The sequence below is a fragment of the Spermophilus citellus genome (genome assembly GCF_964194105.1).
Source record: "Spermophilus citellus genome assembly, chromosome: 3".
Lineage (NCBI taxonomy): Eukaryota > Metazoa > Chordata > Mammalia > Rodentia > Sciuridae > Spermophilus > Spermophilus citellus.
This window is the reverse complement of record NC_138184.1, coordinates 229529396-229557010: the sequence shown is the minus strand read 5'-3', so window position 1 is coordinate 229557010 and position 27615 is coordinate 229529396. Positions and strand designations below refer to the sequence as shown.

Here is a 27615-nt window from a genome sequence, read left to right as displayed (position 1 = left end):
ACACCTTCAAAAAATAAAATGTATATTTTCTTTTTTTAAAAAAAAAAGACGAAACATGATAGGGAATGATTATTTACACACTTTCCTCCTTCCTCTAGATCCTGGAATGTTCTTAGTTCCTTTGAAAGCCAGCATAGCCACAGGTTCCCAAACCACCGGCCCTACACATGCCTGGTGTGTGCAGACACATGCAGACAAATACGTACACACACCCATCCACCTATCTTGGAAAAATGTTTACTCTAGCCAAAGTGGGCACTCCAAAGAAAAACGGAAAAGAAAAGAGGAAAGAAAAAGGACAGGAAGGCAGCCAACTCCCTGGCCGCGCGTCCGCATGGACCTGGTCTGGTTTCAGGGCCGGGACTTGCCAATGCAGCGGGAAGCTTCACTGAGGGCCTGGGGCTGGAGAGTTGGCACTGAGACTTGCCACAGGGTTGCGGTGGGACAAGGGACAGACAGGACAGCAACACAGACGCAGACAGAAGTACATGAACGCACTGAGGTGAGCGAGCGCTGTGCCTCAGAGGAGGCAGGGGAGAGAGACCTCAGGAGGTGGGTGAGGAGAGGCACCCTGGGAGGTTGCCGCCAGGCTGGGAGCAGGCCCTCCTGTCACGGAGGGGCAGATTCTCTTGGCTGAGACCTAGAACTGTCCAAAGACCCTGGGCGTCTCCTCTCCCAGCCAGGAGAGGAGAGGGCCTGAGGTGCTGACCCAGGCTAGGAGTTTGGGGCCTCATCAAGCCAACACAAACAAAGTGGCAGAACTCATAGACCAAATAGGAGCTATTTATTCGGTTCACAGTCGTGTGAAATGCAGCAATAAAAATCTTTGGACTTCAGCAAGTTGTTTTAATTTCTTCTTCTTTTGAAATAATAATAATAATAAAAGTGTCTGATGTCCCAAAATGGAGCTTAGGGGATTAAAAAAGATGAAGCCCTAAGCAGCCCCCTTTGCAAAAAAAAAAAAAAAAAAAAAAATCATAAAATTAGCATAATCTCGTAAACACAAAAAACTCAAAAAATATTTTATAGTCAGATATTTTGGATTTTACACCACCTGTAAATTATATATACATAGAATATTGCAGTACCATACCTAATACACGATATTTTTACTATTAATGCTGGTATAATCTTTATACACTGGCCCTTTATTTAGGATTTTAAATTATTGCATTGTTTTTTGCGGCCTGAGACCTGCCCTGGCGCCGCCCGCCACCCTACTCGCTGTCCGACTTGCCCTCCTTAGCCGCCGTGGAGTGGTTGTACAGCCCCTGGGCCATGAGGTGCACGGCCAGTGTGTTCTTGTTGCCCGTGGCCTTCTTGATCTTGGCGCGCTTGTTCTGGAACCAGATCTTGATCTGAGACTCGTTGAGGCTGAGTTCCTGCGCCAGGCTCTGGCGCCGCTGCTCCGTCAGGTACCTGTTGGTCTGGAACTCTGCCTTGAGCCTCTGCAGCTGCTCAGCCGTGAAGGCCGTCCTGGGCCGCTTGTCCTCTTTGTTGGGGTTCTTCTTCTTTGGTTTTCGAGACCTGGGACCTGGGTAGGTTTGCAGGACAGAGAGAAGAGGTTATGGTCAGTCAGTAGCGACCTATGTCCTCACCCAGCAGTAAAGCACCCAAGCAGCCCAGGAGAGGGCCCAAAGAATCCCCAGAGGAAAGGAAGTGACTGGCCCAGGGCCTCAAGGCTGAGCAGCCAGAGTACAGGCAGCGAGGGACCTCTGCAGGGAGGAGGCAGGTGTGGGTGTGGGGTGGGAAGGAAAGGCCATCACAAACTGAGGCTTCCAGAGGAAAGCAAAAAGCCGAGAAACTGTCTCTCCACCCCCCCCCCAACCCCCAGTCCTTTCTGAATCTCAGACCAGGAATAAAGGGTGGGGCAGGTATGAGGGGTGAGGGGTTAAGATTGAGAAAAGAGGGTGAGGCATGCAGAGAAAAATGGGAACACCTCACAGGGTGCCAGGGGCAGGACGCTCCTGAGAACAGGAGGAACCCCCTATGCCACTATCCCACTATCCCTAGGGCCCGCCCGAGTTCACTCTCCCCTTACAGGACCATAGGGACCAGCGCATGCTTTCTTGGGAGGGAAAGGAACACCGACCCAGGCCCTGGCAGCTCCTTCTTCATCCACTGCAGGTCTCCCCAGTGCCCAGTCCAGGAGAGCGCGCCTGGCCTCTGCATGGGTGCTAACAACCATGATGACCTATCATCCTCATCCCTTCAGACCCGGGGTACAGAGGGCACAGCTGACCTTGAGCAGGTTCCAACTTCTGACCTGATCCCACCCATTCCTCCCACAGAGTTGTCACCCTTTAGGGAGGGGTGGTGGGTGGAGGCAAGGTCCCCAGACCTGGCCATTGGAGGTAAAGGGTGACAAGAGCAAAGGGAAGCAGCTGAAGTGGTTTCTTTCCCTGGGCGCCAGGAAGTTCAACTCAGGAGGTTCCTCGGGAGGGCAAGGTCGGCTAGGCCACTGGTGGAAGTGGTGGCCTTCGGGTGGGTTCCTCCATCTGTGAGGCTTATGAGTCAACTTTGGAGACCCCTTCCTTTGCAGGAAGAGGCTGGAGAGGGCAGCCCCGGCTCTGCTCAGGGCCAGGAAGTGCCCCGACTGTGCCGCAGAGGCACAGTCTAAGAGGCAGCTAGGACTGCACCTTGGCAGAGTTGGAGGGTGTACAGGGCAAGCAGGGCCCACCCCAGTCAGGCACCAGCTGGAAACTCAAGGTGGGCAGAAGAATTCCCTCTCTGCCATGGGAGCCATGCACTCTCTCCAGGAGGCAAAACCCAAAGAGGGGACTCTGGGCAGAAGAGGGAAGCCGAGGGCGGTTCACCAACTCCCAGTTAGTTGTAAAACACACCCACACCCGCACCATCTGCCCATCACTGTCCCACTTTCCTGGAGGGCGGGCGAAGGCTCTGCTCTGGCTTTGACGCGGGTGCGGATTCAGGGAGGAAAGCCCAGCCCAAAGGGCCCGTGAAGGGGCGAGAAGAATGGGAGACTGCAGGAGTGCCTCGGGAGACCCCACGCCGCCTCCACCGACCCAGCATCGCTTTGATGGATCCCGTTCTGGGGTTCCATTTCTCCTCTCACCTCCCAAAGCACACTTCCTGTCCCCCAAACTCTGGTCGAGTTTCGATTGTCGCCTACACAAAACAGTCTCAAAAAGACAGTGTTTTGTGGAAAGAAAATCTCCTTAAAAATCACAATTTTTAGTTCCCTTTTCTGTCTTGATTTTTCTTTCAAAAGGCAAACATGGATTCCTGGAAATAGAACCAAACCTCTGCAAAAGCCCCCTCTCAGTCCCTTCTTTTTAAGCGCCCAGGAACAGAAACGTTCCTGGAAGGGTGGGAAGGCAGGCGGGATTGTTCAAGCCCAGCAAAGCCAGCGATTGGGGTCGCTCCGCTGGCCGGCCGAGGCCTGGCCCGGCAGGGATCCTGCGCGGGCATTGCACAAAGCCCGGCCGGCTCCTGGCCGACGGACATTGTGAGCCTATATGTTAATTAAATATTAACAAAGGAGGGAGGCGAGAACAATGGAGCAAATTTCAGGTCTAGCTGGAGAAATTTGGATTTAATCAAAAAAACATACACATACACATTTCTGCGGGAAGAAGCTGAAGGGTGACCAAGTCTTCCTGAGATTTGGATAAAGGACTCCTGCAAAATAGTTGAGGGTTGGGGGCAGAGCAGTTCTGCTGCCAGCTCTGGACAAATGGAGCCCTCTCCTGATGGTACTTCCCAGCCCAATACCTACATGCAATGCAGCTAATGATTTCTATAAGGAAGAGGACTTACCTTTTAAAATCAAACGGCTCTATGAAAAACTACATCCCATACCTCTGCACACCCCCTAACGTTGTGTCTTTCCCACTCCTGGCAGAGCCAGGAAACCCTCTGAGAAGGTCCCCACTTTGAGGCAATCACAGATGCCACATAGTTGGGGACAGTGGTGTATCCCTGCTCTGTGTGGGAAGGCAGATGGCAAATAAGGGCCAGCAAAGGGGAGACGGCGCCCCTGTTTTCATCCCTCCCTCAGCACGTCCTTCTTCCTCTCCCCTGGTCAGCCTAGGCAGAAGGCACCAAATTAGGAGGAGCCCTTTCTTCTGTGACTACACCTGGGGTAACTGGGGGTGGCTGGGACGTCCTAATTGGGACCTGGGGGAAGGGGTTGAGAGTGCGGCCCTCTGGGCCTGTCTTCCAGCTACTCCTGTTCCCATCAAATTGGGGGAACACGGGGCAACTTGGATTTGCGGGGGCTGGGGGTCTAGAGAGGGGGTGGGAAGAAAAACAGAAGGCCTCTTTAGCTTCTACCATACTAAGGGAGTCTATTTGGAATCAAGCCTGTTCCCGCTGCCTGGCCGCTGCCCAGGCCAGCCTGAACCGCACGAAGTGTCGCTGGGCATGTGTATGGAGAGGAGGATAAGTTTCCTCGCCAGGGCCTCGCCCCTGCATCCCGCTGGTCTCCCCAGGACCGGCTGGGGCACCGAGTCTCACGGGCTCACCTGAAGAAGGCCGGTCGGAGTAGCGCGTGCAGTAGACCCAGGCCGGCCAGAGCATGGGCTGCGTGCCCAGGTTGGCGCTGGCCTGAGAGCTGTCCGAGTCTGAGCTCACCGACAGGTCGCCGCCGCCTAAGCCTCGGGACTTTAGCGCCCCGTCCAGGGAGCCTCCGGGGTCGCCGCTTTTCTTGGCGCCACCGTGCAGCGAGAGCGTCTTGGAGCCGCCTTCTCCATCACCCGGGGAGTCGCCGCCACTAGTGGGTAGCGGCCCTCCGGCGCCTGGCGCGCAAGGCGGGTTTTGCCGGGACTCCCTGGTGCCGGTTCCCAGGAGCTGCTCTGCGCCGCCCGAGCCGCCGACTCCCTCCGCGCCTCCCGCGCCGCCTTCGTTGCCGGATTCGCCGACTCTTCCTCCGCCCACGCCCACGCAGCTCGTCCCCGCATCCTTTCGCCGGCCGAACTCTGGCCGTAGGATATTGTCGATGAAGAAGTTGGTGATGCGGTGCGGGTGCTGGTGATTGCCTGGCGCCTGCAAGACCGCGGGCAACATCAGAGCCCGCCGGCGGCCGGTATCGGAGTCGCTGGGGCTGCTACCGCCGCCGCCTGAGCCGGCGCTAGGGCTGGACTCCGGCTGCCGCTGCCCCTCCGCCGCCGCCGCCGCCGCCGCTTCGCTGGGCTTGGGATCATTCTCCTCCATGCTTCACCGTAAATCCCAAATAGGCTCTCCTGGGACCCTCCTCCAAAGAAACCTTCGGCCCTCCCGCGGCGCACTGAGAGACCCTGGTGCTCCTGCCCCAACGAGTCTTCTGAGGGTGTGCGCGGCAGCCACCGCCAGGGCTAGGGTCTTAGGAATCAGCGGCTGCGCTCGGAGAGGAGCCACGTTCGAATCCACGAGTTGGGTTAGAAAATACCAAGAGTGTTCCTCTCGCCAGGATGCCGGGAGATTCAAAAGAAGCAGGTCCTTGTCTGCAGAGCACCCCGTTCCAGAGAGTCACAATCGTCCTGTGGGGATCCGGCTCCGCGCTCCTCCACACGTCCAGCTGCCTTGGGCTCCGGCGCCGCCGCCTGGGCCGCCCCGGGCTAGAGCTGCGCTCATGCAGGCAGCACGCTCCCCCGCACTCACGCCCGCCAGGGCCAGCTCCGGCTGCAACCGCCGCCGGGCCGTCTCCACCCGCGCGCCCCGGCCGGCCCTCGAGGGTGCGCGGCGCGAGCGCTTAACGCGCCCGCCGCCGCCAGCACGCACATGGAGGCCCGCGGGCCCGCGCTGCGCTCGGCCGGCCTCGGAGCCCCCTCCACACGGCCGCCGCCCCGCTGCGGGCCGGGGCGCCCCACCGGCGTGCGGCTGCGCCCCCGCCGAACCCCGCGGAGCTCCGCGGCCCGAGTCGCATGGGTGAGGGGCGGGAGGCGCGGGCCGGGCCAAGCCGGGCTGGGCCTCCCGCGCTCCCTCGCCGTCTGCGCGCCCTCGCCGCCTCGGCCTCCGCGCGGGCTTAGGAAATTTCCAGGCCACTTAGCGCAACCTGAGACACTTTCACTCTGGATTTTTGTTCTTATTTTTAACAGAGCCCCCTCGAGTGACGTCGCGGGCCGGTCTCCTGGACACGTGCCTCGGGCCAATGGCCGCAGCGCCACGCACCCACGTGACACGCCGGCGGCCGCTGGGTGACAGGAGCCGCCTGCTGCCCCTCCCCCGCCACCTCCTCCCTCCCCCCCTTAAAGTGGCCGCGTTCTCTGGCTCCTGGCGCAGAAACCCCCGACCCAGAAAGACCCCCCCCCCCAACAAGTCCTCTGCGCGCGCTCCCGTTTCGCCTGTCTCTTCTTGGTTCAGGAATCCGGGGAAACCTACGACAGCCTGGCCAGGTCACCCTGGTGCGTATTTGTGGACACACGCTGGAAGACTGCTATTTTTAACATTTCCATATTGTTTATCGTGGGGAGAAATCCCACAATTCCTTGCACAAAATGCATAAATAATATTAAATGAGCTGCTGTGATACAAAGGGACTTTTGTAGTCCGCTTTCTTTGCTGGTGGAGAGGAAAATTATCACTTACGTTTGAATTTGGTAACCCGGCAGCATCCCTTCTTAAACGCAGGGCGGGTGCGCAGGACACTCCTCCTGCAGACACTCTAAATGTGCGTACGTGTGCGTGTGCAGGGAGGCGCGTGCAAGCGGTAGGATCATACCCGGCGACGCGGGTCCCCTGGAAGCACGCACGGATCCGCAGCAGCGCGGGCATACGGTTTGGGACGCCGTTCAAGGAAAGAGAAATAAATGAGCATAGACGGTTATCACGAAATCTATTTTGGAAAGAAGAGGAGAGCTGATTCTTCGCCCACACTCTCAAATCCATTGGGAGGGAAAATACTCCGGAGGGCAGCTGCCCCCGCAATTCTGGTCTGATCCAATCAGTCGGGTAGAGTCCCCCCACTCACCTCACACAACTACTGGGCTACCAGACTGTTCACCTCATTTTCTTTGTCTTAAAAATCCTTTAAACTAGTGTCCCAGGAAAGTAGGGTCAATTTGAAAGGAGACTAGGAATCTGATGGCAGGGCGGGGCGGTTTGTCTCCCTGCTTTCTTCTTTATCCCCTTCTAAACTCCCTCGGCTGCTGTCCGAAGGTTCAACTCAAACTGCTTTTTCCTCTTCTCTTCCCCCTCCTCCCTCGGGCGCCTTCCTGTTTGCTCTTCTCTCCCCACCAAACACTCCTGTTAGCTCAGGCTCGCCTGTCCATCATTTAAAATGTATTTTTATGGAAATTTGTGAACTTTAAGAAACATCGAAAATGGCAGCTCTGAGGGTGCAGGAGTGCCAGTACAATGAAAGTGCTCTGGGTGGACCAGCATCGGGAGGGCAGCAGAGGGAGACCCCAGCCTGGCTTCTCAGGGTGGACTGGCCCTGGGTGCCCACCTTAACAGAGTTCCAAGCTGGGGCAGTCAGCAGAAGGCTGACAGGCCCTAAGTGAAGGGCAAGGATGGGGCAAGTAGCCCCCATGCCAGGCAGTGAGACCTGCAGAGCCTTTATCAGGCTTGAGAGTTGTGCCCTAGCCCTGCTCTTCTCAAGCCCACACCCAGCAACTGTCAGTCTGCACCCACTCTGCCCACAGGAAGGCTTCAGGGTATTGGCAGGGGTGGGGCAGGAAGCAACAGTTCCCAAAGTGCTGCTCCCATGAGTGGAAGTCCTGTGTTGGGTCCCCGACTCTGAAGGTGGCCTGTGGGTGAGTGGGCTCTGGATGTAGATAGGTGCCTCACTCTTCTCTTGAGGTGACCTCCACTTCCATTCCTGCTTCTCCACTTTTCTCATTGGAGCGGTCTTTCCCAGAGTTTTTGGCTAGGCACATGCCTGATAGGCATACTCCCTGGGTGTTACATAAATGAAACCCCACAACTCGACTTGCCTCTAGGAAAATGGAGCTCATCTATAACACATGCTTAGACTGAGGGCGGGAGGGGGGGTGGTTCTGCCAACTCATAGGACTGTAATCGCCCGGCCAGGGAATGAATAGTCCAAATTCTTCAGGTCTCCTGACAGTGAACTGTGGAGGAAAGACCTAGAGCTGTGTGCTCCCCACAAAGCCGTCCCAGGTTGATTTCTCCGCCTGTCCCATGAAAAGCAATTAGGTCGTGTCCTGACAAGTATTGTTCTATTTTCTTGGGGAACTTTGCCTTTGATAGATAGCCTTAGCATTAGATGAGCCCAAGGTGCTGGACTTCAGTTGTGCTCTCTTGGGGGGCCCAACACCCCAATTCTAGTTGTAACATAAACTCCCCCAAGCAGTGCTATCTGCAGCAGACCTGGCCTGTCTGTGGCTGTGGTCCAGGGGCTCCAGGTTGTACTGTCAGGCTGAGTCAGGGAGGAAGTGGAGTTGCTAGGTTATTTCAGGGAAAAGAGAGGTGGGAGATGTTTGGGTGGGGGGAACCAAAGGAACAAGGAGCAGGGAATAAGGAGAGGAATTAGAGGAGGGTATGGAGCCACCCAAAGCAGGGCCCCAAATGAAAATACTTCGGGGAAGAGTGATGCTCAAGAATGGGCACCATCCAAAAGCCGAGGGGGGTGGAAGATGAAGCTTGCCACCCAAGGGCTGGAGGTTCCTAAGTCTCCTCAACACGAATCTCTAGGAGCTGTTTCTGGAAGTCTCTAAAATATGCTTGAGGTCCAGCTCTGGTCTCCTCCTCCTTCTGGGAGAGGGCTTGCTTTCTGAGAAGGCCGAGGTTCCAGGCACAGTTAGTGGAGCTGGGGTGCCAATTATAGCTGCCTCTGGGCCCTGGGCCCTCAGGCTTGCGGTGCTCCTCGGCCTTCTGCCGAGAATGGCCGCCGCCCTCGCCTCTCCGTGAGACCAACGAACATCGGACATTTGTTTCTCCTCTAAGGGAACGTGAAGCTCTAGCCCCTCAAATCCGTTTCCCTTCCACCCAGAGCCGGGACCTGGAGCAAGCCCGCAAGCCACCCGCTTACGCAGAACTCTCCTCCACATTTGTGCACCAGCTGCACAAAGAGGGGCTGGGAGGGCACAAAGGGGAAGCAGGCGTCCACATATCCAGTACTTAGTGGCGCCAACGCTGGTGCTGCAAATGGAACCCCAGCGCTGGGTGCCTGGCTCCGGATCCAGCGTACCGATTTCTCTTGAAAGAAAGCCCGAAGAGGGTGACTTTCCCATCCTCCCACGCCCCGCGCTTCCCTGGATTCTCTAGATCGTTATGGGGACAGTAGGAAATATCGAAAGCACCGAGAGAGTCTTTCGCTCCGGACGCTCCTGGGCACTTGCTTGGTAGAAACGCCCAACAGTTGCAGAAAGCAAAATCTTGATTCCAGAAAATCCGGACCAAGCCAGCTCTGTGTCCTGGCCCGGGGCTGAGCCCCAAACCCCTGGGTCCTGGGCGCCTGGCAGGCAGTTGATGCCGAAACGAGGCTACCTGGGACTGTCACTGGTCTGCAGACAATGGCAAAAACGAAGTGGGGCAGAGAGGCAGGGCATGGTCTGGCAGGAGCAGTGGGCACTGAGGTTGCCTGTTTACTCACCTGTGAACCAAGGACAGGCCCACAGACTGCTGCTGGGCGGACTTGGACTGGGATCAGAAACCCCTACTGACTAGAGGAAAGAAGAAAGGGAAGAGACCTGGGAGTGTCATGGGGACTGGGTATGCACACACCCGCCCTTCCTGGGCCCTTCTTCTTTCACCCGGGCTTGCCAGGCTCACCAAGCTGTGCTGGCAAAAATGTTAGGTCAGTTTTTCCTGCTGGGACTAGCCTGGGGAGGGCAGCCTGCAGCCTGTCTCTCAGCCAGCCCTGCAGCAAGGCTGGATGGTCTGTGCTCTCTGGGTTTTGGGAAGGGAGGGGGCCAGGCACCTACTAGGGAAGCCCTCCTGTCCCAGCCACAGGGAAAGGACCTCTCTTGACACTTAGCCCCCGTGTGGCCAGGGAGAGCCAGGGGATGCCCACAAGTGGGCATATATCCACTGCTGGACAGAAAGGATCAGAAACCTCTTTTTTTTTTTTTTTTTCCTCCTCAAGAGACATGCTTCTGAGAAGAATGTGAAAACAGCCTCCTCTTTTTGTGCTAGAAAGCCCACACCTAAACTAAGTCCTCTCTCAGCCACCACCCAGGACCCCTGGGCATGCTGGTGGGGGGGATCTGACTTGCCTGTCCCCTTTCCTTTCCCCCTGTTTTACTGCTGGTCTTCATCCTGATAAAACTTGGACCCCTACAGAAGCTGGACCCACTTCCCCTGAAAGTGAACACACCTACATTCTGGCATCTGGTGAGGGAGTCTCGCCGCATCTTCCAGCAGGTGTCATGGGTGGGGGGTTCAGACTGCTCCACGACCTTAAGGCCTCAACTTTAAGGAAAATGCCCCACCCCCATTGTAGCCACCCAGAAGAAAGTGGCTCTCCCAAGAAATCCAGGGTTGAATAAGTAAACTTGGTTTGCAAAGGGATTTGAAGTGTGGCCGTTAGGGCTTGAGCCGGCTTAGCACACCAAAACAGGAAGAACATCTAAAGGGTGGAGAGCTTTGAAAAAATTAGTACCTTCTGTAATCTTACAGCTGTTTATAGCGGGGAGAAATTCTAGTGTCTACCCACCATCTTCCTTTTGATCTTGCGGGGGTAGGGGGGGACAGGATGTTAAAAAGAAGCTCCTGAAACACTGCTTTACCTAATAAAATATGAGGTTTCTTTTCTCCTCTTTCTGTCCCTAAAGACCACAAGTGACACAGAGGCAAGCATAGCGTGAACTCATACAGGTTGACTTTCCACATTTTGTGAAATATTATCTGGGGGGCTGGACCCATCCAGAATTTTAGGTTAGTGCAGGTTTACATCAGAACATTTGGATCAGTCCAGCCAAACTACTACAGATAGTGAATAACCAGTTAGGATAGGTTTCACAAAAGGAAAACAATATCTAAACAACCTCGCCACCCCCAATATCAGCACCAACTGAAGAGTGCTCAGTGAGGAGAACTCTACTGTTGAGCTGTATACTGAATAACTTGGGGGGAAGATAGGGCTTTTAAATGCATAAACTAAAACAATATAATGAGCTGGGCTCATGTCCGTAATCCCAGTGGCTGGGGAGGCTGCGGGAGGAGGATTGCAAGTTCAAAGCCAGCCTCAGCAACTCAGTGAGCCCTTGTCTCAAAATAAAATAAAAAAAGGGCTGGGGATGTGGCTCAGTGGTTAAGCACGTCTGGGTTCAATCCCTGGTACCAAAAAACAACAAACAACAAAAACAAAACAAATAATCTAATGGATTTCTTTTTTATCAAATAGAAATAGTCACCTTTATGTAAAAGGTGACTAAATTGTGAATTAAATTCAGACAACCCTTACATTTGATTAAATTATTGATCGATTCTTCTGAGTTCAACAAGGTTGGTCATTTCTTTAGCTTGAGTATCTCTGACTGGCATACATTCCCAGATGTGTAATATGTGTGTGTGGAGGGGGACCCCTGCAGCCGGTCAGTTGGAACATTAACTATAGAAGCTCACTGGAGTTAAGTCCAGCGAACTTTAGGAGCACAAAGCCTCAGTATGTCACTAATGACCTTCATGCACGTACACTTGGATGGGCTCTGGTGTCACACCCGCATCGGGGGCACCTGTCCTTAGTGTTCACCAAGGCCCACATCGCTCTTCCTTGGACAGCCATCCCTTGTCACAGCCACTAGGGACAGGGAACTTCTCTCTTTCTCACAGCACTGCCTTGATCCCAGCACTTCTGGCTCCAAAAAGGCAAAGTGCAGTGTAGAAGTGCTCTTCTCCAACCTCCTCCCCTCGTCCCTGTCCCTCTAAAAAAACATTCCAGTTCTGTCCAGGAAGCCTCTTTGTGCTGTGCTTCGTGTTGTGGAGTTTCAGGGTTTTGTGAGTATCTCACATCAGTTAATCCCCTAAGACACAACAGTCTGATTCGGCAAAGCTCAGCAACTCTACACCATTTGGGGTATTAACACAGGCTAGGAGAAGGAAACGGGATATGCACAAGGAGTCCCCACGTATGTAGCTAATGCCCTTAAATTCCTCTGGATTTACTCTTCCCCATCTACCAGGGAGGAGAAATTCAAGCTGTTCTAATTAACTGCCCTCTTTCAGTTCTCAGTCTGCACGGCCAAGTCCGACTTTAGAAGCGCTCAGCCTCTGGGTTACAGATGTTGGGGGGTGCGCCTTAAGAGGCGGGTAGGAAGGGGACTCAGGGCGTCTTGGGCCTGGACCGGAAAGCTTGGTCCCAGGACGCGGCAGCACGTTCTCAGGGAAAAACGCAGTTCCCTTTGATAGGCACTGGGCGACGTTTGGGGTTTTCTGTCTTCACAGATACAAGTTCAGCTCTGCCGTCACGCAAAGAAGTCCTGAGATCTCAGGCTTGAAAACAGAACTTGGAGCCCAGTCTCCTTGGGTGGGAAACCCGGGGCATTCACCGTAGCTGGCGGCTGGAATGAATTTTGGATCAGGAGCCCCAAAGAGAGGAGCATCTGCCAGGGTCCGAAGTTCGGCCTAAAGCAGGCTTGCAGTCGTTCTGTCCCGGCAAGAATCTTCTTTCCTCAGTGGAAACAACTCGAAAACAAAATCAGGTGAAACGGAGCGGCGGTGCGGGCCGCTTGATGGAGAGCTCCCTCTTGGGGAACCAGCTCCGCGCACGTGCAGGCTCGCGGGAGGGGTCGGGGTGCGTGGGGAGGGTGCTCGTAGTCAAGCCCAGGCCTCCCATGGGTCTTAGGTGGGGAGAGGTGCCTTCCCTGACACCCGTGGCTGTACCGTGTGCTCCGCGGAGCCGAAGGGGAGGGGCAGGGCGGTGCGGGCATCGCCCGGGAGCGACTCAGCGAGGTTTAGGCAGCACCCAGGGCTACTCCTAGGGAATTAGACCGCCAGGGCAGTTGATCCAGTGTCGGGGCGCAGGAGCCGGAGCTCGGCGCTTGGTTTTCGCTCAGTGAGTTTGCCTGGCTGAGTGTGCACGCTGGGCGGAAGTGGCAGAGTATGGCTGGGGTGCGAGAAAGAGTGTGTGGGTGGATGGATGGGTGCAGAGACTGGGCCTTTGCTCACAGGGTTAAGACCCAGCCTCTGTTGGTGACGCGGCCCCTCTTTCTCCAAACTCTCCTTCCCACCTCGCCCTCCCCTGCTTCGGGTTGGTGGGGGGACCCCCTCCCTGGAACGCCTAATGCTCAACTCCCAGGAGGTCCCCAGGTTTCCTTTAAGTGTAGAGGAAATCGAATCCTTGCCTCCATCCCCGGAACCATCTGTGAGACCCCAGGGTGAGCACAGTTTCCGGGATAAGTCCTAGTAACTTGGGTGCCCGGAGATGCACTGAGGAGGGAGGGGAGAGGATTCTGTGGCTGGGCGGAAGTATGGTGGGTGTCTAGACTTGCGCCCTCTTGGCTTGCAGAAGGACCCTTGGGGTGTGCCGGGGCCGGGCCCCTGTCTTCTAGCTAGGAGGGGCCCGGGGCCCGTCGGGACTAGGTTTGATGGGGAAGGCCCGAGAGTCAGAGCTGGGATCTAAGGCTGAAGAACTTTTTCTCTGAGCCCAAATCCTGCTTCCCCATCCCCCAAATCCCGCTCCACAAGGACCAGGCTCTCCCCGGAGGCGAAGGGCGTGACAGGAGCGGCCCCTCCCCAGCGCCCAGAGCGTCCTGGGATCGCCCGGGCGCAGATTTGTGAATGAACCTCTGAGCTCTTTGCAGCTCACAGATCAGAGGGCTGCGATCGCCCCACCGACGTGGTCCAATGAGCGGCCGCAATAAGTGCTTAGTGACAAAGCAGGGGGCACCGCGCGGAGTCCGCGGTGCTGCTCCTCACAGGGCGGAACCGCGGAGGGGGCCGAGCACAGGCCGCGACTTCAAAGCCGGTAGTGAGAGCTCGGTGAGAGGGTGGGCTCTCCCAGGGTGGCAAGGTTTGCAGTAGCACTCCCCCCACCCCCACCCACCCGAAAGGCCAAAGGCGTTCCTGACCCGGCGCTGGTGACGCTGGGCTCCAGGCTGTCCCTGAGCTCGGCGAGTTCTCGGCTCCTCCACGCTCCGCGCCTCGCCCCCGGGCAGCCTGGGGGCGAACACAGCCTGAGACGTGATTCGGTCGCTTCCTGGCGTGGCACGGGTCTCCACCGCCAGCCGGTGGGTCTGGATTCGTTTCCCCCCCGAGTAGCCCAGGCATTGAAAGCTCGCCCATCGAAAGCTCCTACCTTTTAAAGTCAGTCTTTGGCTACTTCCCTTGTGTTCTCAGTGCTGGCGGAGGGGACGGGAGGAGCCCACACCCCAGTGTGTCTGGAGAGGGGGCGCCGCCTCTCCACCCCGCCAGCAGCAGACGCTCTGAGCCCGCTCTTCAGAGAGGAATCGACCGACAATATCGACCCAAGCGAGTGCGCGCGCATAGGCGCGGGGCCTCAGCTCTGGGCTAGGTAGGGTTTGGTGGCACCTGCAAGGCGTTTCTCCTTCGATGCCTTTCAAGCATTCCCTACCACATTTTGAATTTTTGCGCTGCTTTTCTGGAGAACTTTGGAGAAGGGGAGGGGGAGGGGAGGAGGGAAAGGTCAGAGGTTAGGAAGGATTACTGCTCAGTGACCCCTCTCATCCTCAGTGGCCCAGGGAGGAAATCACTGTAGCAAAAGATCCCACATCTTGTTAAAAATGAATGTTTTGGGAAGGCCTGCTTCCAATGAGGCACAGGGTAAAGCCTAAATGCCTGCCCGAAAGTGGAAGGGGAGCAGAGGCCCTCAGGGTTGGCACATACACCAAGCACCCCCAGAAGACATAAGTCACCCCCAGGAGGCATCTCCCCAGCAGAATGAAGAAATCTAAAGACTGACTTCTCTCCCATGCACCTCACAGAACAAACTTCAGCCCCAACCCTGCCCACCGAAAACAGAGGGCTCTATCCAGGGACCTGCAAGTGGCCCTGACTCCTGCCTCCCTCCTATAGGGCAGAGTCTGGGAAGCCCCTCCTCCACTGTACTTCTACCCTCCCAGGCTTCCCACAATGAGTTCTTTCTGGGGGACTGAACTGCCCCCATTCCCTTTCTCAGTCACAAGAGGGGTCAGATGCTATGGTAGCCAACAGCAAAGGAAAATGTCAATCTGATGTTTCCTCCTGCACTTGACCCTCCTTTGCCCACTTTCCTTAAGCAGGGAAGGGATCAGCCTTACCACCTCAGTGCTTGTGGCTACCAGGATTTCTCTCCAGCTTTGAAGGGGCTCCTGTGTGTGCACACTTCCCCTGGGAGAGCTAGAGGGCATCTGGGATTTCAGTGTCTAAATCAGAAGTTGAGTCCTGTCCCCTGGCTTCCCAGTTTTTCCCATTCCTGGACTGCGCTGGCCAAATCTTAGGCACCTCTGTGACTCCTTGCTTTCCCTTCCCAGTGTTGCACACGTTGCTCCTGCATCGCCCAGGCGTTTCTCCACCACTGTATCCTAGCTGGTTCTCCACCTAACTTGTGTCCCCTACCACACAACACAGTGAGCTTTTAAAGAGTAAACCAGGCTGTCCTTGGTCAGAACCCGTGATTTCCACACACTCAGAATTTCTGCACACATTTTCACAAGACCCTTCTAGGGCCAGCCCCCTGCCTCCCTCATTGAGGCCATACCACTTGCTTTCCTGAGGAAACCCAGACACCTGATCCTCCAACCCTGTCCCTGCAGGGGCTTCTTCAGTTGTAGCTCTTCCATTTGTCTGGCACATTCTTCTCCAGATCTTTGGACACAGACTGGCCTCATGTGAGGCTACCTAAAATACCTGCCTCCCCAGTCAGGGTCTTCTTAGTGCTCATGGCTCCTTGGAGCATCAGAGTGTTCATGCTAACTATCTGGCTCTGTCCTTGAAAAGCACTTTAGGAGGCAGAGGCTTCTCTTCTTGGTGGTGTTCGCCCTGATCCTGGAAGTACAGTTGGCACAGTGGCACCAAGCCAGCACCCTCAAACTTTCTTGTCTCAGGACTGCTTCACACCCTTAAAAGTTACTGAACTTTTATTTATTTGGAATCTGTCTATTGATACATATTATATGGGAAACTGAAATGAAAAGTATATTGATCAATTCATTCATTTACAATAATTATAAAAACATACTCTATGTTTGCTTAACATATTTTTAATGAGCATTTGCTGCTTTAAAACAACACAAAATTAATCCTAGAGGGAAGAATGCTATTTTACATTTCTTTTTAAAATTTCTTCTCTATTTTTTTGGTACTTTGCATTTCCACACACATTCTGAGCACTGTAGTCAATACACAATGCCTGGATTCTCACTTCTGCTTGAGGAATTCATTGATAGGATCAAGCATAGGAAGAAAGTCCAGGCTCTCGCAGATACGCAGTTGGAAAAGGGTGGGACATCTCACGTGCCTTGTCAGGTTGCTGTGGACGTTCTTCCTGGATGTAACACTGGACTTCACCAAGAGGCTGTTTCTTCAGGGTTGTTTATGATGTGGAATCTGAAACCATGTCAATGAACTCCATTACATCGACATCCTCCATCGACCTCTCCTGCACTTCAAGTGGCGTGTGTGCGTGTGCATGTGTGCGTGCATGCACACCCATGCTGGGATTGAATTTATGGATGTTAGACCCACTGACCTCGCCCCCAGACTGCCCTTCCTTCCTTCCTTCCTTTCTTTATTTCTTTTTAAAACTGGTGGCCATCCAAATAGGTGTGAGTTGACATCGGCTTCCAGACTTCAGCAGACAATGCTCCTTCTCTATGAAACACCCCATCCCCCTGACCGGGGAGGACCCTGGTTCCAGCCCAGCCCAGGCTGCTGCACCAATGCCTGCCTACTCCTCCCTCCTCGGGAGAGTTTATGCTTCTGTTCTTCCAGAGAGTTTATGCTTTATGTTTCTGTGCTTTGTCCAGCCCTGTCCTTGGAGGGATCCCTCCTGGCGGGGGAGAAGTCCAAGCCTAGCTATTCTGCAGTATAAATGCCGGAGCAGAGCTCCAAGGCAGGCACAACAGACTCCATCGCCAGCACTGGGGAAAGGGATGGGGAGGTTCTCATGGGCCACCGTTAAGGATGGTCACACTTGTGGTGTGTCTAGAATAGCACACTCACCAGCCATAGGTGCCAGAGAGTCACTGGAAAATCACAGATGGGACTGAAGAATTGAAGTTTAATTCTAATTAAATGAAGTGCAGATGATTTTCAGCTCAGGTCCTGGGAAACTCCCAAGTATGTTTGGAACAACTTGAGGATGTGAATTCATTTTCCAACTGTAAACTTTATCATTCTTAAGTGCACATTCAATATTTCCAGTGAAAACTTAGCACCAAGTTGAAAAATGCTAAAAACATGAAATGCACGTTGGAATACAAGATTAGAATGAAAAAAGAATGTAACTGATCTCAATATGCTTTCTGCTTGTTGGAATAGTATTTGGGGTATATCAAGTTAACTAAGCATATTGCTAAAATTAACTTCACCTGCTCCCTTATGGCTTTCTTCATGTCACTGCTAGAAAACCTTGAAGCACATGTGGGGCTCACACATACTTTTATTGGACATCTGCCTCTGGAGGAACAAGTCCCCCCGTCCACTAGGGCAGGGATCCAGCACATGGGAGGGAGCTCACGCAGAGCCGGGCACTCCACTGAAGCACATTTGGTCTGGTGCACTTGCTTCTTGAGGTCGGGTAAGGCTGGCGGCTTCGGAGAGTACATTCATTTTGTGTCTGCCATAACCAAGCTCTGCAGACTGTGTGGCGTAAAACCCTCAGCCTTCTATTCTCACAAGCCTGGAGGCCAGAAGTCCCGGGGCTGGTGTTGGCAGACTCTGCTCCCTCCAAAGGGCCTGGGGAAGCTGCTTTCTTCTCTTCCGGCCTCTGGAGGATGCTGTTGTACTGTCCTGGGTCCTCTGTCTTCCTGGATTGGTGGCTGATCTCCAGTCCCAGCTGTCATGTGTCCCCGTGTTGTTAAGGGGTCATCAGTTGCATGACATTAGGGCCCAATCTAGTGACTGCATCTTACCCGGATTACAGCTGCAAAGATCCTGTTTCTACGTGAAATGGCACTCATAGGCCCTGGGGTCAGGACTCCAACACAACTTTTTGGGAGACACAGTTTGACCCATAACAAGGAGGTGGGCAGAGTGTGGATTCCTGTGGTCTTGTGAGTCTTGCTAAGGACCTGGCCTTTCTGGCACATTCCTTAACCTTTGCATCCCTCAATATTCTCATTGGCACTTGCCTCCACTCTCGGGTTGCAGGGGCAGCTCGGTGAGCATCCACCTGTAGAACACGTGCAGCTACAGTGAGTGTGGCAGGAAGGCCCGTTACTTGTGGCCCTGCTTCTGCCAAGGAGGAGAAAACCTCCCAGTAGTGACAGGGAAGCAGCACGGAGGAGAGGTCAATTTTTCAAGGGCATATAATCCACTAGCAACCTGCTGCTGATTACCTTTTAATTAATTAAACAATAAAATCATAGTCAGTCCTTCATTCTCAAAGCCACTGTCAAGTGCTCAGTAGCTAAGTGTGACTGCAGTACTGGACAGCACTGACAGAGAGCATGCCCGTCAGAGCAGAAGGGAGAGCTCTCAGGGCCTGTGCTGGACAGGAAGTAACAGAGACATGGACCTGGGGCAGGGGAGGGTGCATCTGGAATTTGTTGTGCATGTGGGACACCCAGGAAAACACCAGAAAGCTGGTCAGGGCCCCTGGCAGGTAGACAGGCCCTGCTGCTGAGCCCTAGGGAGACTTGTCCAACTGTGGGGGGTGCTGGTGGCATTTAGCAGGTGGGCCTCTTCTAACAATACGTGGAGACCTTCCTGAGAGGCCTGCCCTGCATCCAGACGGGTGGCCCACAGACACTGAAGGAGATAACCTGGCTGCTCGTGTCACACGTTCACAGAGCACTGTGCCTGGTCTACAGCCAGGGCCTATCATCATGGTCCTGGCTCTCAGAATCACACAGAGCTGCCCGTCATTCTGTACAGGCCCATCTCCAGCAGCAGGACCCTTGGGGGCCTGAGTGGCCACCTTGGGTCCTTCTGCACTGAGTGCTTGCATGTGTAAATATGTGTCCAGTGTGAATTAAGTTTCACTCACTGGAATTTATTTTATCTGTTATTTTATTTCCCATGGCTTTTATTTGTCCTTTATACTTTTGCTAAGGTAATATTTAGATTTTTGAGAGAAAATGTTGAATTTTATTTTGAAATAGAACAAAAAGTAGATTGTATTCTTACTTCTAAATCTGATATTGTTAGGATTTTTAAAGGACGGGGCACATCTGTAGAATTCACAGCAGTGTCACCAAGTATTTCTCACTACTTTTAAGGGACAGAGGGCATTTTTCAATAGTGTGTTGCAAATCATAACATGATTTTTTTCAGAGTGCTGGGGGTCAAAAACAGGGCCTCGTGCATGCTAGGCAGGTGCTCTGCCACTGAGCTGCACCTCCAGCCCCAGGGTGTGGGTTTTTAAAGAGAATCCTGCATACAGGTGGTGGCATTATTTGTATTCGCCATATTAGCATGGTGAAGGGTCTCCCGTTGGTACTCAGGCAGGACACTGGCCTCGTGGGGCTGAGTCTTCTGTTCAGGGCCTGCCTGGATCCCTCTCCAGGTGTGGCAGGAGTTGGGGTGAGGAGTGGAGCGTGCAGAGCACTGGTGGTATGGATGGAGGAGAGGAGGCCAGGAAAGAGTCCAACCTCTGAGCTCCCCACTCCAGGGTGAGAGACAAGACCTTCGTCGTACCTCATTCCCCATGGGGACTGAAATCGTCAGTCCCGTGCTGGGCCTTGCAATCACGGTGAATCTTTCGCCTCTGCAAATGGGTCACTTCCTTCAAATATGCCCCTCGCTGACATCAAGGTAGGGGCTTCTAGGAAGGGTTCCTTGGGCTGTTTGGAGTCAGGGCCTGGAAGAGGGCAGAAACCAAGTCCTCCGCTGCCCAGAGCACCCTCCTCCTCAAAGCATGTGAGAGATGGGGAGGAGGGTGACCCCAGGCTCCTGTGTGATTAGAAGAGCTGAAGTGGATCCTGGGTCCCTCCCTCCGCTCAGTGCACACCAAGGAACAGGTCACCTGACAGCATGGCTCCCTTCTTTGGTGGCTTTCCCTGGGGCCTGCTGTTGTCACCCCCTGCATGTCCTCATACCGGCAGGGATGTCCTCACACAGCTTTGGGAAAAGAGGGAAGGGCAGAGACCAGCGAGGCCCAAGTGGCTGTTCTGGCAGAGGCTTTCCGCAGGTCCACTCCTTCCAAAGGACTTTGCTTGCTCTGGCTCCACCACGGAGAGAAGGAGCAGTTCCCGGGGACCCAGGTCCCCTCTGAATCTAATGGCCTTTGGCCCCCAGGCGCAGCTCTTCTCAGTGCAGACACTGGATTCTGAGCAGTTGGGGTGGGGGGTGGGGCAGCCCTCAGACAGAGGCCACTGCGTGAGCAGGTAACCTGACGAGGACCAAAGGAAAGCACAGTGTCCCGGCTCACCCCGGCTGTGTGGCACTTTGCCTTGGTGTCTGTTTTGAGCACTTAGGGTCTGAGCTGTGGCTGGAATGGGGGGTGTGCTTCACCCCTGGCGAAGGCTTGGTTCTGTCAGTTTTTCACTGGCAGCCAGCTGTTCTGGATTACTTGTGAAGGCATCAGGTTCATTTAAAAAACCTGAGCATGACAGTGAGGGGACAGTGGAATTCTCAGCCTGCAGAGCCAGAGCCTGGGGGGCTGCCGGCGGGGTCAGAGTGAGGCGACCTGCGGAAGCATGGTTCAGAACGGCCTTTCCCCTAGACGGCACCACTGAGCACGTGGCCATCATTTTTTGTTCTGATTTATTTCACTGGCAATTCCTCCACTGTGGCCTGGAAGGTTGGAGACAGGAGGACGCGTCTCTGCCCTTTGGCATGCCGGTCAGGTGACCCCGGGTGGTACGAATGTGTCAGTGTGCACACTCGGGGCCAGCACGCTTTGCCCCTGCAGGGCCTGGACCTGACCTCCACACTCTCCTTACCTGGGCCACCTGTCCTGTGGCCACCTGAGCTGGCCTTCATCTGATCCAAGAACTGAATGCGAGCTTAGATCAGGCTGCTTGCTCCTACCCCTGGGCCAGGTTTCACGAGGTAAGTTCAGCCGCCTGGCCCAACGCTTGGCTGTGATGATCAGCCACGAAGAGCCACCAAGGCTGGGGATGCAGGGAGGCTGGGAAGGCTCGCCGCCCCTGTCCCTTCTCTCCTGCCTGTCACTCTTCTCTTGGGGGATGGAGAGGCCCTGAGCTGGGAGGGTCTCTGCACAGTGGATCCCCTTCTGGTGCTCTTTGTCAGAGAAAGACCGGGGTGCACACCTCGAGGGGACCAAGCTCAGCTTCAGGCAAGGGAATGAAAAGGTAAGAGATGCCTTGAGGACCTAGAATCCTCCACCCTAGGCGTAGTCAGCCCCAGGGCGGGAAAGGCCAGCCGCCTGCTTGTATGTGCAGGACACAAAGCTAATTGGGTGGTGGGAGGGGAGCGTCCTCTGAGGGAGGGCGCAGGGCTGGGGGGAGCAAAGGGCCCAGAGATGATGCCAAGCAGGAGCTGCGGCCCAGACCTCTCATTGTGATCTCTGTGTGGTTTCAGGCCATAACAGAATCGATTAGCTGTGTGTCGAGGAGCAGATAAGCTCTGTCCCAGAGGGTAAGTAATTTCCTGGTGCACTGGCTGCAGGAATCCCAAACTGTGGCCCCCACCCCATGCTGCACCCCAGCCGCTTGGCAGGCTCACAGCCCCCCTTCCTGTGTCCCCAGGCAGCCTCAGGGCTTCATCTAGGACCTTAGAGGGGCACAGGCTGGGCTCTCTTTGCCTGCCGGGCATGTGACTCTCAGACACACAGCAGTGGGCGGGTGGGGGCCTGGTGCCTGGAGCTGCTCTCCCGGAGGGCAGTGCGTCCACCCAGGTCTGAGCTCTCCTTGGACCAATTTGTTTCCTGTTGAAGGTCCCCTTTCTCCACATGCTTGGAGAGTGTTTGCAAACCCTGAAGTCTTCTCCAGGCCCCGTTCCCACAGGACCTGTGGTAACATTCCAGAACTTTCCTTGTCCTCTTCTGAAGGGCTTCCACCTTTGAGAACTGTGGAGAAGTGGCCACTCTGTGACCTGTCAGACAGGAGCTGTGTGCACCTGCTGGCAACAAGGCCCAGCAGTGGCTTCCTCGGGAACCTGGGTCCCCTCATCAGGAGTCCGTGGCTGCAGGGTGGCACCAAGGAGCCAGTCTCTCCAGTCCTCGGGACTCCATTGGTCACATGCGAGGTCAAACAGGAAGAGAGGCGGACACAGCAGACAAGGATGGCCCAACCCCATTCCACCCCCCACCCCTGTGGGTCCTTCACCACCGCAGTCAAGACCACAATTCAGCAAAGAGGTGCCAGGAAGAGAAGTCACACACACCAACTCCTGTGGCTGTGAGGTCCAGACTGCAAATGGTACCTGAGAACAGTGACCATACCCTGGAAATACATCAGGGACTGCTCTGTCCCAAGGTGGTGTTCCCCTGGCCATAACATTGATCAGGCCCCATGCAGAGTACTCGATCCCCACCTGCCCTCGATGTCACAGTGTGGACCCAGCTCTGCCTCCAGGCTCCCTGCTTGTGCCCAGTGGTCTGGTCAAGTCAGGGCTCCCCTCCAGGCCACAACCCCTTGCCCTGGTCAACTTCACCTTGCTTACTAACCTGTGTGCCCCCATGGAGAAGGACCCACCCTTCCCGGACTGTGAAGTTTCTATCCATCCTGCAGGGCCTCCTGGATGGCTCTTCATGGGACATTTTGGAGGAGGGCTACACCATCTGAGCTGGGCAGCAAGGTGCAGGGCCTATCTGGGCTGGAAGTGCCCAGGTGAGGAGGCCTGGAAAGCCAGCCATTCATTTATTCACTCATCCTTTGACTCTTCTGAGCTGCTGCCACATGCCGAATGCTTCCTGAACTACTGGAGACCCATCAGAGACCTGCTCCTCCTCAGTTTCCCTCCTACTGGGTAATATGCAGGGAAACCAACAAATGACAAGGTACCTTTATGCAGCAAAGAGTGGAGGTAAAAGCAAACAGCAGAGTGTCGTGACCAGGAGGGCTGAGTGGGCTACTCCAGGTTGGGTGGTGAGGAAGATCCCCCTGAAGAGGGGACACTTGAGGGCCTAGACACTTGAGGCAGGAGGACAGCAGGTACAAAACACTGTGAGGGAAAAGGGAGCCAGCTCAGGCTGGTGTGGGAGATGAGACGCCCCAGGGAGAGCCCAGAGTGGAGGAGGCAAGGTGGGAAGTGTGGGGGCCAGGTCGCGTGGAGCCTCGCAGGCCACAGGAGAGCCTGTAGTCCAGGGTCCAGGAGGTGACAGGAAGGCTTGGCCAAGGGAGTGAGGCTGATCTACTTGTAGGAAGAGGATCCTGCTGGCTGCTGCCCGGAGAATGGAACAGGAACAGAGGGCGGGGTCAGAGCAAGTCCCTGTGAGATAGTGTGGCTGGGGCCAGCCTGGAGCACACAGTCAGAACCGGTGGCACTGGCAGATCAGGAGAACCTCCTGGAGGACTAGATATGGTGTTGGTGGAGAAGGCAGCCACCATTCACTTTGACAGGCAGGAGGCGGCAGCAGAAAGATGGGGGTACAGAGCGGAAAACAGTGTCCCCCTTGGACATTTTTGCTGGAGAAGGCTGTTGTGTGAGGCTTGAAAGCAGGAATGCCAAGAAAGCAAGTGTATGTAAGTCAGGGACTAGGAAGAGAGGACGAGCCATGACCGCAGGGTCTGCTGACCACCTGGTCCAAGGGGAGTCTTGGAGAGGGAGAGAGGAGACAGAGCACACCAAGTCCAGGGGCTGGAGGCAGAGGGTGCCTGGGAAGTGGTGCCAAGGACAGCAAAGAAGATGGTGCCCGAGGGAGAGTGTATAATTGAGGCGATGTTGGAAGGGGTGAGGATGAAGACAGTGCTGTGACCTCGGGGTTAGCAGCAAGGTCTCAGAGATTGGGAGGGCCGTTTCTGTGTGAGAACAGAAGGCAGAGAAGCTGAGTCTCAGAGTCTGTGGCTTCGAGGAGAGACTTCGTCCTGATAGTCCCTGACAGTCCAGCTGGGAGACGCTGAGGCCGCATGCAGCGTCAGCCCAGGAAGCCTTAAAACGTGCAGGACGCTGGACCCGGGGTCACAGCTGACTTGTGGATTGTGAAATCCATCAGGTGGACTGTGGCCAGCACAGCGGTAGAGCCGTGGACCCTTGTTGAGGGCCCGCTGTATCCCTGGGGCCCAGCTTCCCGCCGCCATCCCACGCTCTTCCGGAGGCTTCCTCTGGCTTCTTTTCTTTTCCTTTTAAAATTAACTATTTATTTCAACTAACTTTCCTCTGTCTTCTTGAGCAGCAGACTGGTCACGTATTTCCATCACTCTTGCAGCAGTTCTACCTTGAGACATGAGCTGGTGACCACGCAGGGCCTTCCTCCTGAGTAGGACAACTCTGGGTAGGCGGGCAGGAATCCACGTGAGGCAGCCCTTCACGGCCACGGGCCAGAAGGTTTGGACACAGAGTGCTGTGGCCCTCATTGCATGAAGAAGGAGCAGTGGAGAGCCATGGAGAGGAAGAAGGACCCCAGGGGGCACAGGCTGTGGGCAGGAGGCAGGGCGGGCCCCTCCCACCATGGACCAATGGTGTGGGCAGGAGCAGGTTGGCTGGGCACTGAGTCAGGGGGGAAGGCAGGACATGCCTCTGTTGCCCATGATGGATGGGAAGTGCAGTCACTGACCAAGGATGCCGATGGCCTGTGAGTTCAGAGGGAAGGCAAAAGCCAGCGGGCCGTCCACACGTGGAAGCAGCTGGGGAGAGCAGCAGGTGGAGGACAGGGAGCTGTCCCCAGAATGTGAAGCCATACTAGGTTCCAGGTCTTATGACCGGATGTTTGCACCCAGGGAAGAAGCAGGCTTGGAGTTGGCAGGAGGAAATCTTCAGAGGCAAGGGAAGCAAGGGATGTAGAGATGCTGCAAAGAGGGACCCCTGGAAGGTGGGGTCCACGCCAGGGTGCTGGGCTGGATGGCTGCCTGCACTGCAGCTGCCCAGGGAATTCGGACCTGGGCTGGGGTGGGCCGGGGGGGGGGGCGTGCTGGGCTGAGAGCCTGGCTGAGTGGGGGTGTGGAGGGAGTGGTTAGAGCATGGGCAGGGGGGCAGAGCTGACGGGAAGAGGCCCTGGGGCAGGAGGCCCGGGTATCCGTCACATTCTCTCATATTCCAATTGGCATTCTCATCCTGTCCCTGGCAAGTGACAGGAGGTCCAAGGCTTCAGCCCTTCAGGTCCCAGCCTGCCCTGAGGTGATTCTGCGGGTGGGAGGGTCAGGGCTGGCAGAAGGCAGAGCAGGCCCCGGGAGGGCAGGGGAAGGGACTCTGAGGAAGCCCAGACGGGCAGGGAGAAGGGGTTCAGAGAAGAGAAGAGGAATGGTGGAAGTCGGACCCTCTGACCAGGGGAGGGACCCTTTCGTGCTTACTCGTCAGCCGAGACCTGAGCAGGAAGCTGCCATGAGCTGAGCCTTGTGTCAGCAGGGAACGGGGAGCAGGTGTCCAGGGAGGCGAGCTGGCGGGGGGGACAGGTCTTGAGACTGGGCCAAGGCACCAGGGGGAGAGCCAGGGGAAGTGAAGCCGGTGCTGCTGAGACTCCACCCTGCTCCAGAGTTGTCCCGAGGAGCCTGAGGTCAGCCGGTGGAACCCTTGGAGTGACCCTGCCCTCCAGGTGTTTCTGTGCAGGTGGCCAGCCCTGTGGAGCCTGACTCCCTGCTGGGTCCTTGATGCCCTCTTCCCTGGAGTCCCCAGAGCACTTGGAAGAGCTGCGCTTCCAGCCCTGGGGGACAGGTGAGTGGACCGCGCAGGGCGACCAGAGACCCGGGCTGTGGGCTCATGGTAGGCCATCACCTTCACAGAGCCAAGCCTGAAGCCTGGGAAGGTCCCGTGTCCTGAGGCTGTGGGGTCACCAGGGCTCCCAGCAACTGCAGCGCTGGGCTGTGCCTTAGCAGGATGGCCACTGTCTTGAGGATGCCCAGTCAGTGTCCCCCTGTGTCCCCACGGCCACGTGGAGCTGCCGCTTCTCTGCCTCAGGTAAAAGGTCTGGTCACGTCCCCTGGCCGTCTGACCTGTACGGGTGATCCATGTCTGTCTCGTCCCCCACCTGGCTGCTTTCAACCCCCACCCTACCACCTCCAGCAGTTCTCTGCTAGTTGGTGACTCATGTCAAAGTCCCCCAGCCCTCCTGCTGGGGAGGCCTGGGGCGTAGGAGGGGCCCAGGCTTCTTAGTCAGGAGCATGGGCCATCCCCCTCCGGCTGGGCTGTGTCTCTGTGACCCCATCCTCTGCTGCCCCAACCTGCACCTACTCTGGGACCTGAAGGTCTTGCAGGATGGAGGAGGGGTGGGTTCAGGGAATGGGGGGTCCCAGAGCACATGGGTCCAGGGAGACACAGACCTGAGGGCTGCCCAGGCCCCTGTTCCACCTTTTTTAAAAGTAATGAATGTAAATTAGTTCAGCTAGCAGGGAGAGCAGTCTGGGGGTTCCTCAAAAACTGAAAATAGAACAACCATACTATCTGCTACCCGACTTCTGAGAATAGACCTAAAGGACACCAGGTCAGCAGACGGAGACGCCCACTCCTGGATTACTCCATGGTGTCACACCAGCCAAGAACGGAGTCCCCCTTGGTGCCCCTCAGTGGGGGAATGGACCAGGGAGACATGGCTCACATACACAATGAGATTTAATCAGCTACAAAGAGCCCAATCCCGCATCTGCAGCCAACCATGAAACTGCAGGGCATCCCGTACAGTGAGACAGGCCATCAGAAGGACAAGGGCTCCGTGGTCCCTCCAATACATGGAGGCTGAAGAGGAGACCTGAGTGTAGACCAGTGGTCACTAGAGGTTAGGAAGTGGGGCGTGGGTTTGACCAGCACACCCTGTGTGCATGTGTGGAAATGTCACACTGAACCCCATGAATATGTACAATTGATATGTGTCAATCAAAGTCCAAAACAAGAGAGACTGCTGGTGGGACACAGCCAAAGTCTACCCTAAAGAGGGAGGGAGAGCAAGGGGAGCGGTGGGGAGCCTTTGCAGACCCAGGCCTGGGCTCCACAGGCGTGTTAACACAAGCTGGAAGGTGGCCTGCACTGTCCTGAGTCCCAGTCCCTCCCGGGCCCACCGGGGGCCCAGCAGACAGAGTGGAGTGTTCCAGTCTGGAAGCTGCAGTTCCTCTTTGAGTGCAGCAGTGGCCAGAGCAGGCACCACCCCAAGGGCCTTGCTCACCATTGGACAATCTGGGCACCAGGTTGAAGGCACTAAATGCTGTCCAAGGTGTGGCTTTTCAGAATAACCCAGCTGACCTCAAGGGCAGGTCAGGGCAGGGCAGGACAGAGTGCAGCAGGTTGGAGGCAGGTATGGACACGGGTAAAGCCTGCCCTGTTGAGGCTCCCACCCGGAGCACCACCTAGCAGGGCCCCAGGTTAGGCCACCTGTATTCTGGGGTTGGTGACAGTATCCAGGCTGGCCTTGGAGTCATACTTGTCATACCCTGCTGCCTACTAAAAGGGGATCTTTTAGTCATCCGTTTTGCTGCTGTGACTATAAGACCTGACAAAAACAATTTTAAAGTTTATTTGGGGCTCACGGTTTCAGAGGTCTCAGCCCATAGGTGGCCAGCTCCATTCTCTGGATCTCAAGGTGAGACAGGACATCATGGTGGAAGAAGGCTGCTCAGAACG

The 27615-nt window shown here is 55.6% G+C and overlaps 1 protein-coding gene across 1 annotated transcript; it reads right to left on the bottom strand.

Moving 5' to 3' along the window:
• Window positions 1-1217: 1217 nt before the first annotated feature.
• Window positions 1218-5175, bottom strand: EN2 (engrailed homeobox 2; the record flags this gene model as incomplete). Its single annotated transcript, XM_081284196.1, has 2 exons — window positions 1218-1534; window positions 4488-5175. 2 exons carry the CDS (start codon window positions 5173-5175, stop codon window positions 1218-1220), a joined length of 1005 nt encoding a protein of 334 aa, XP_081140322.1.
• Window positions 5176-27615: the final 22440 nt, after the last annotated feature.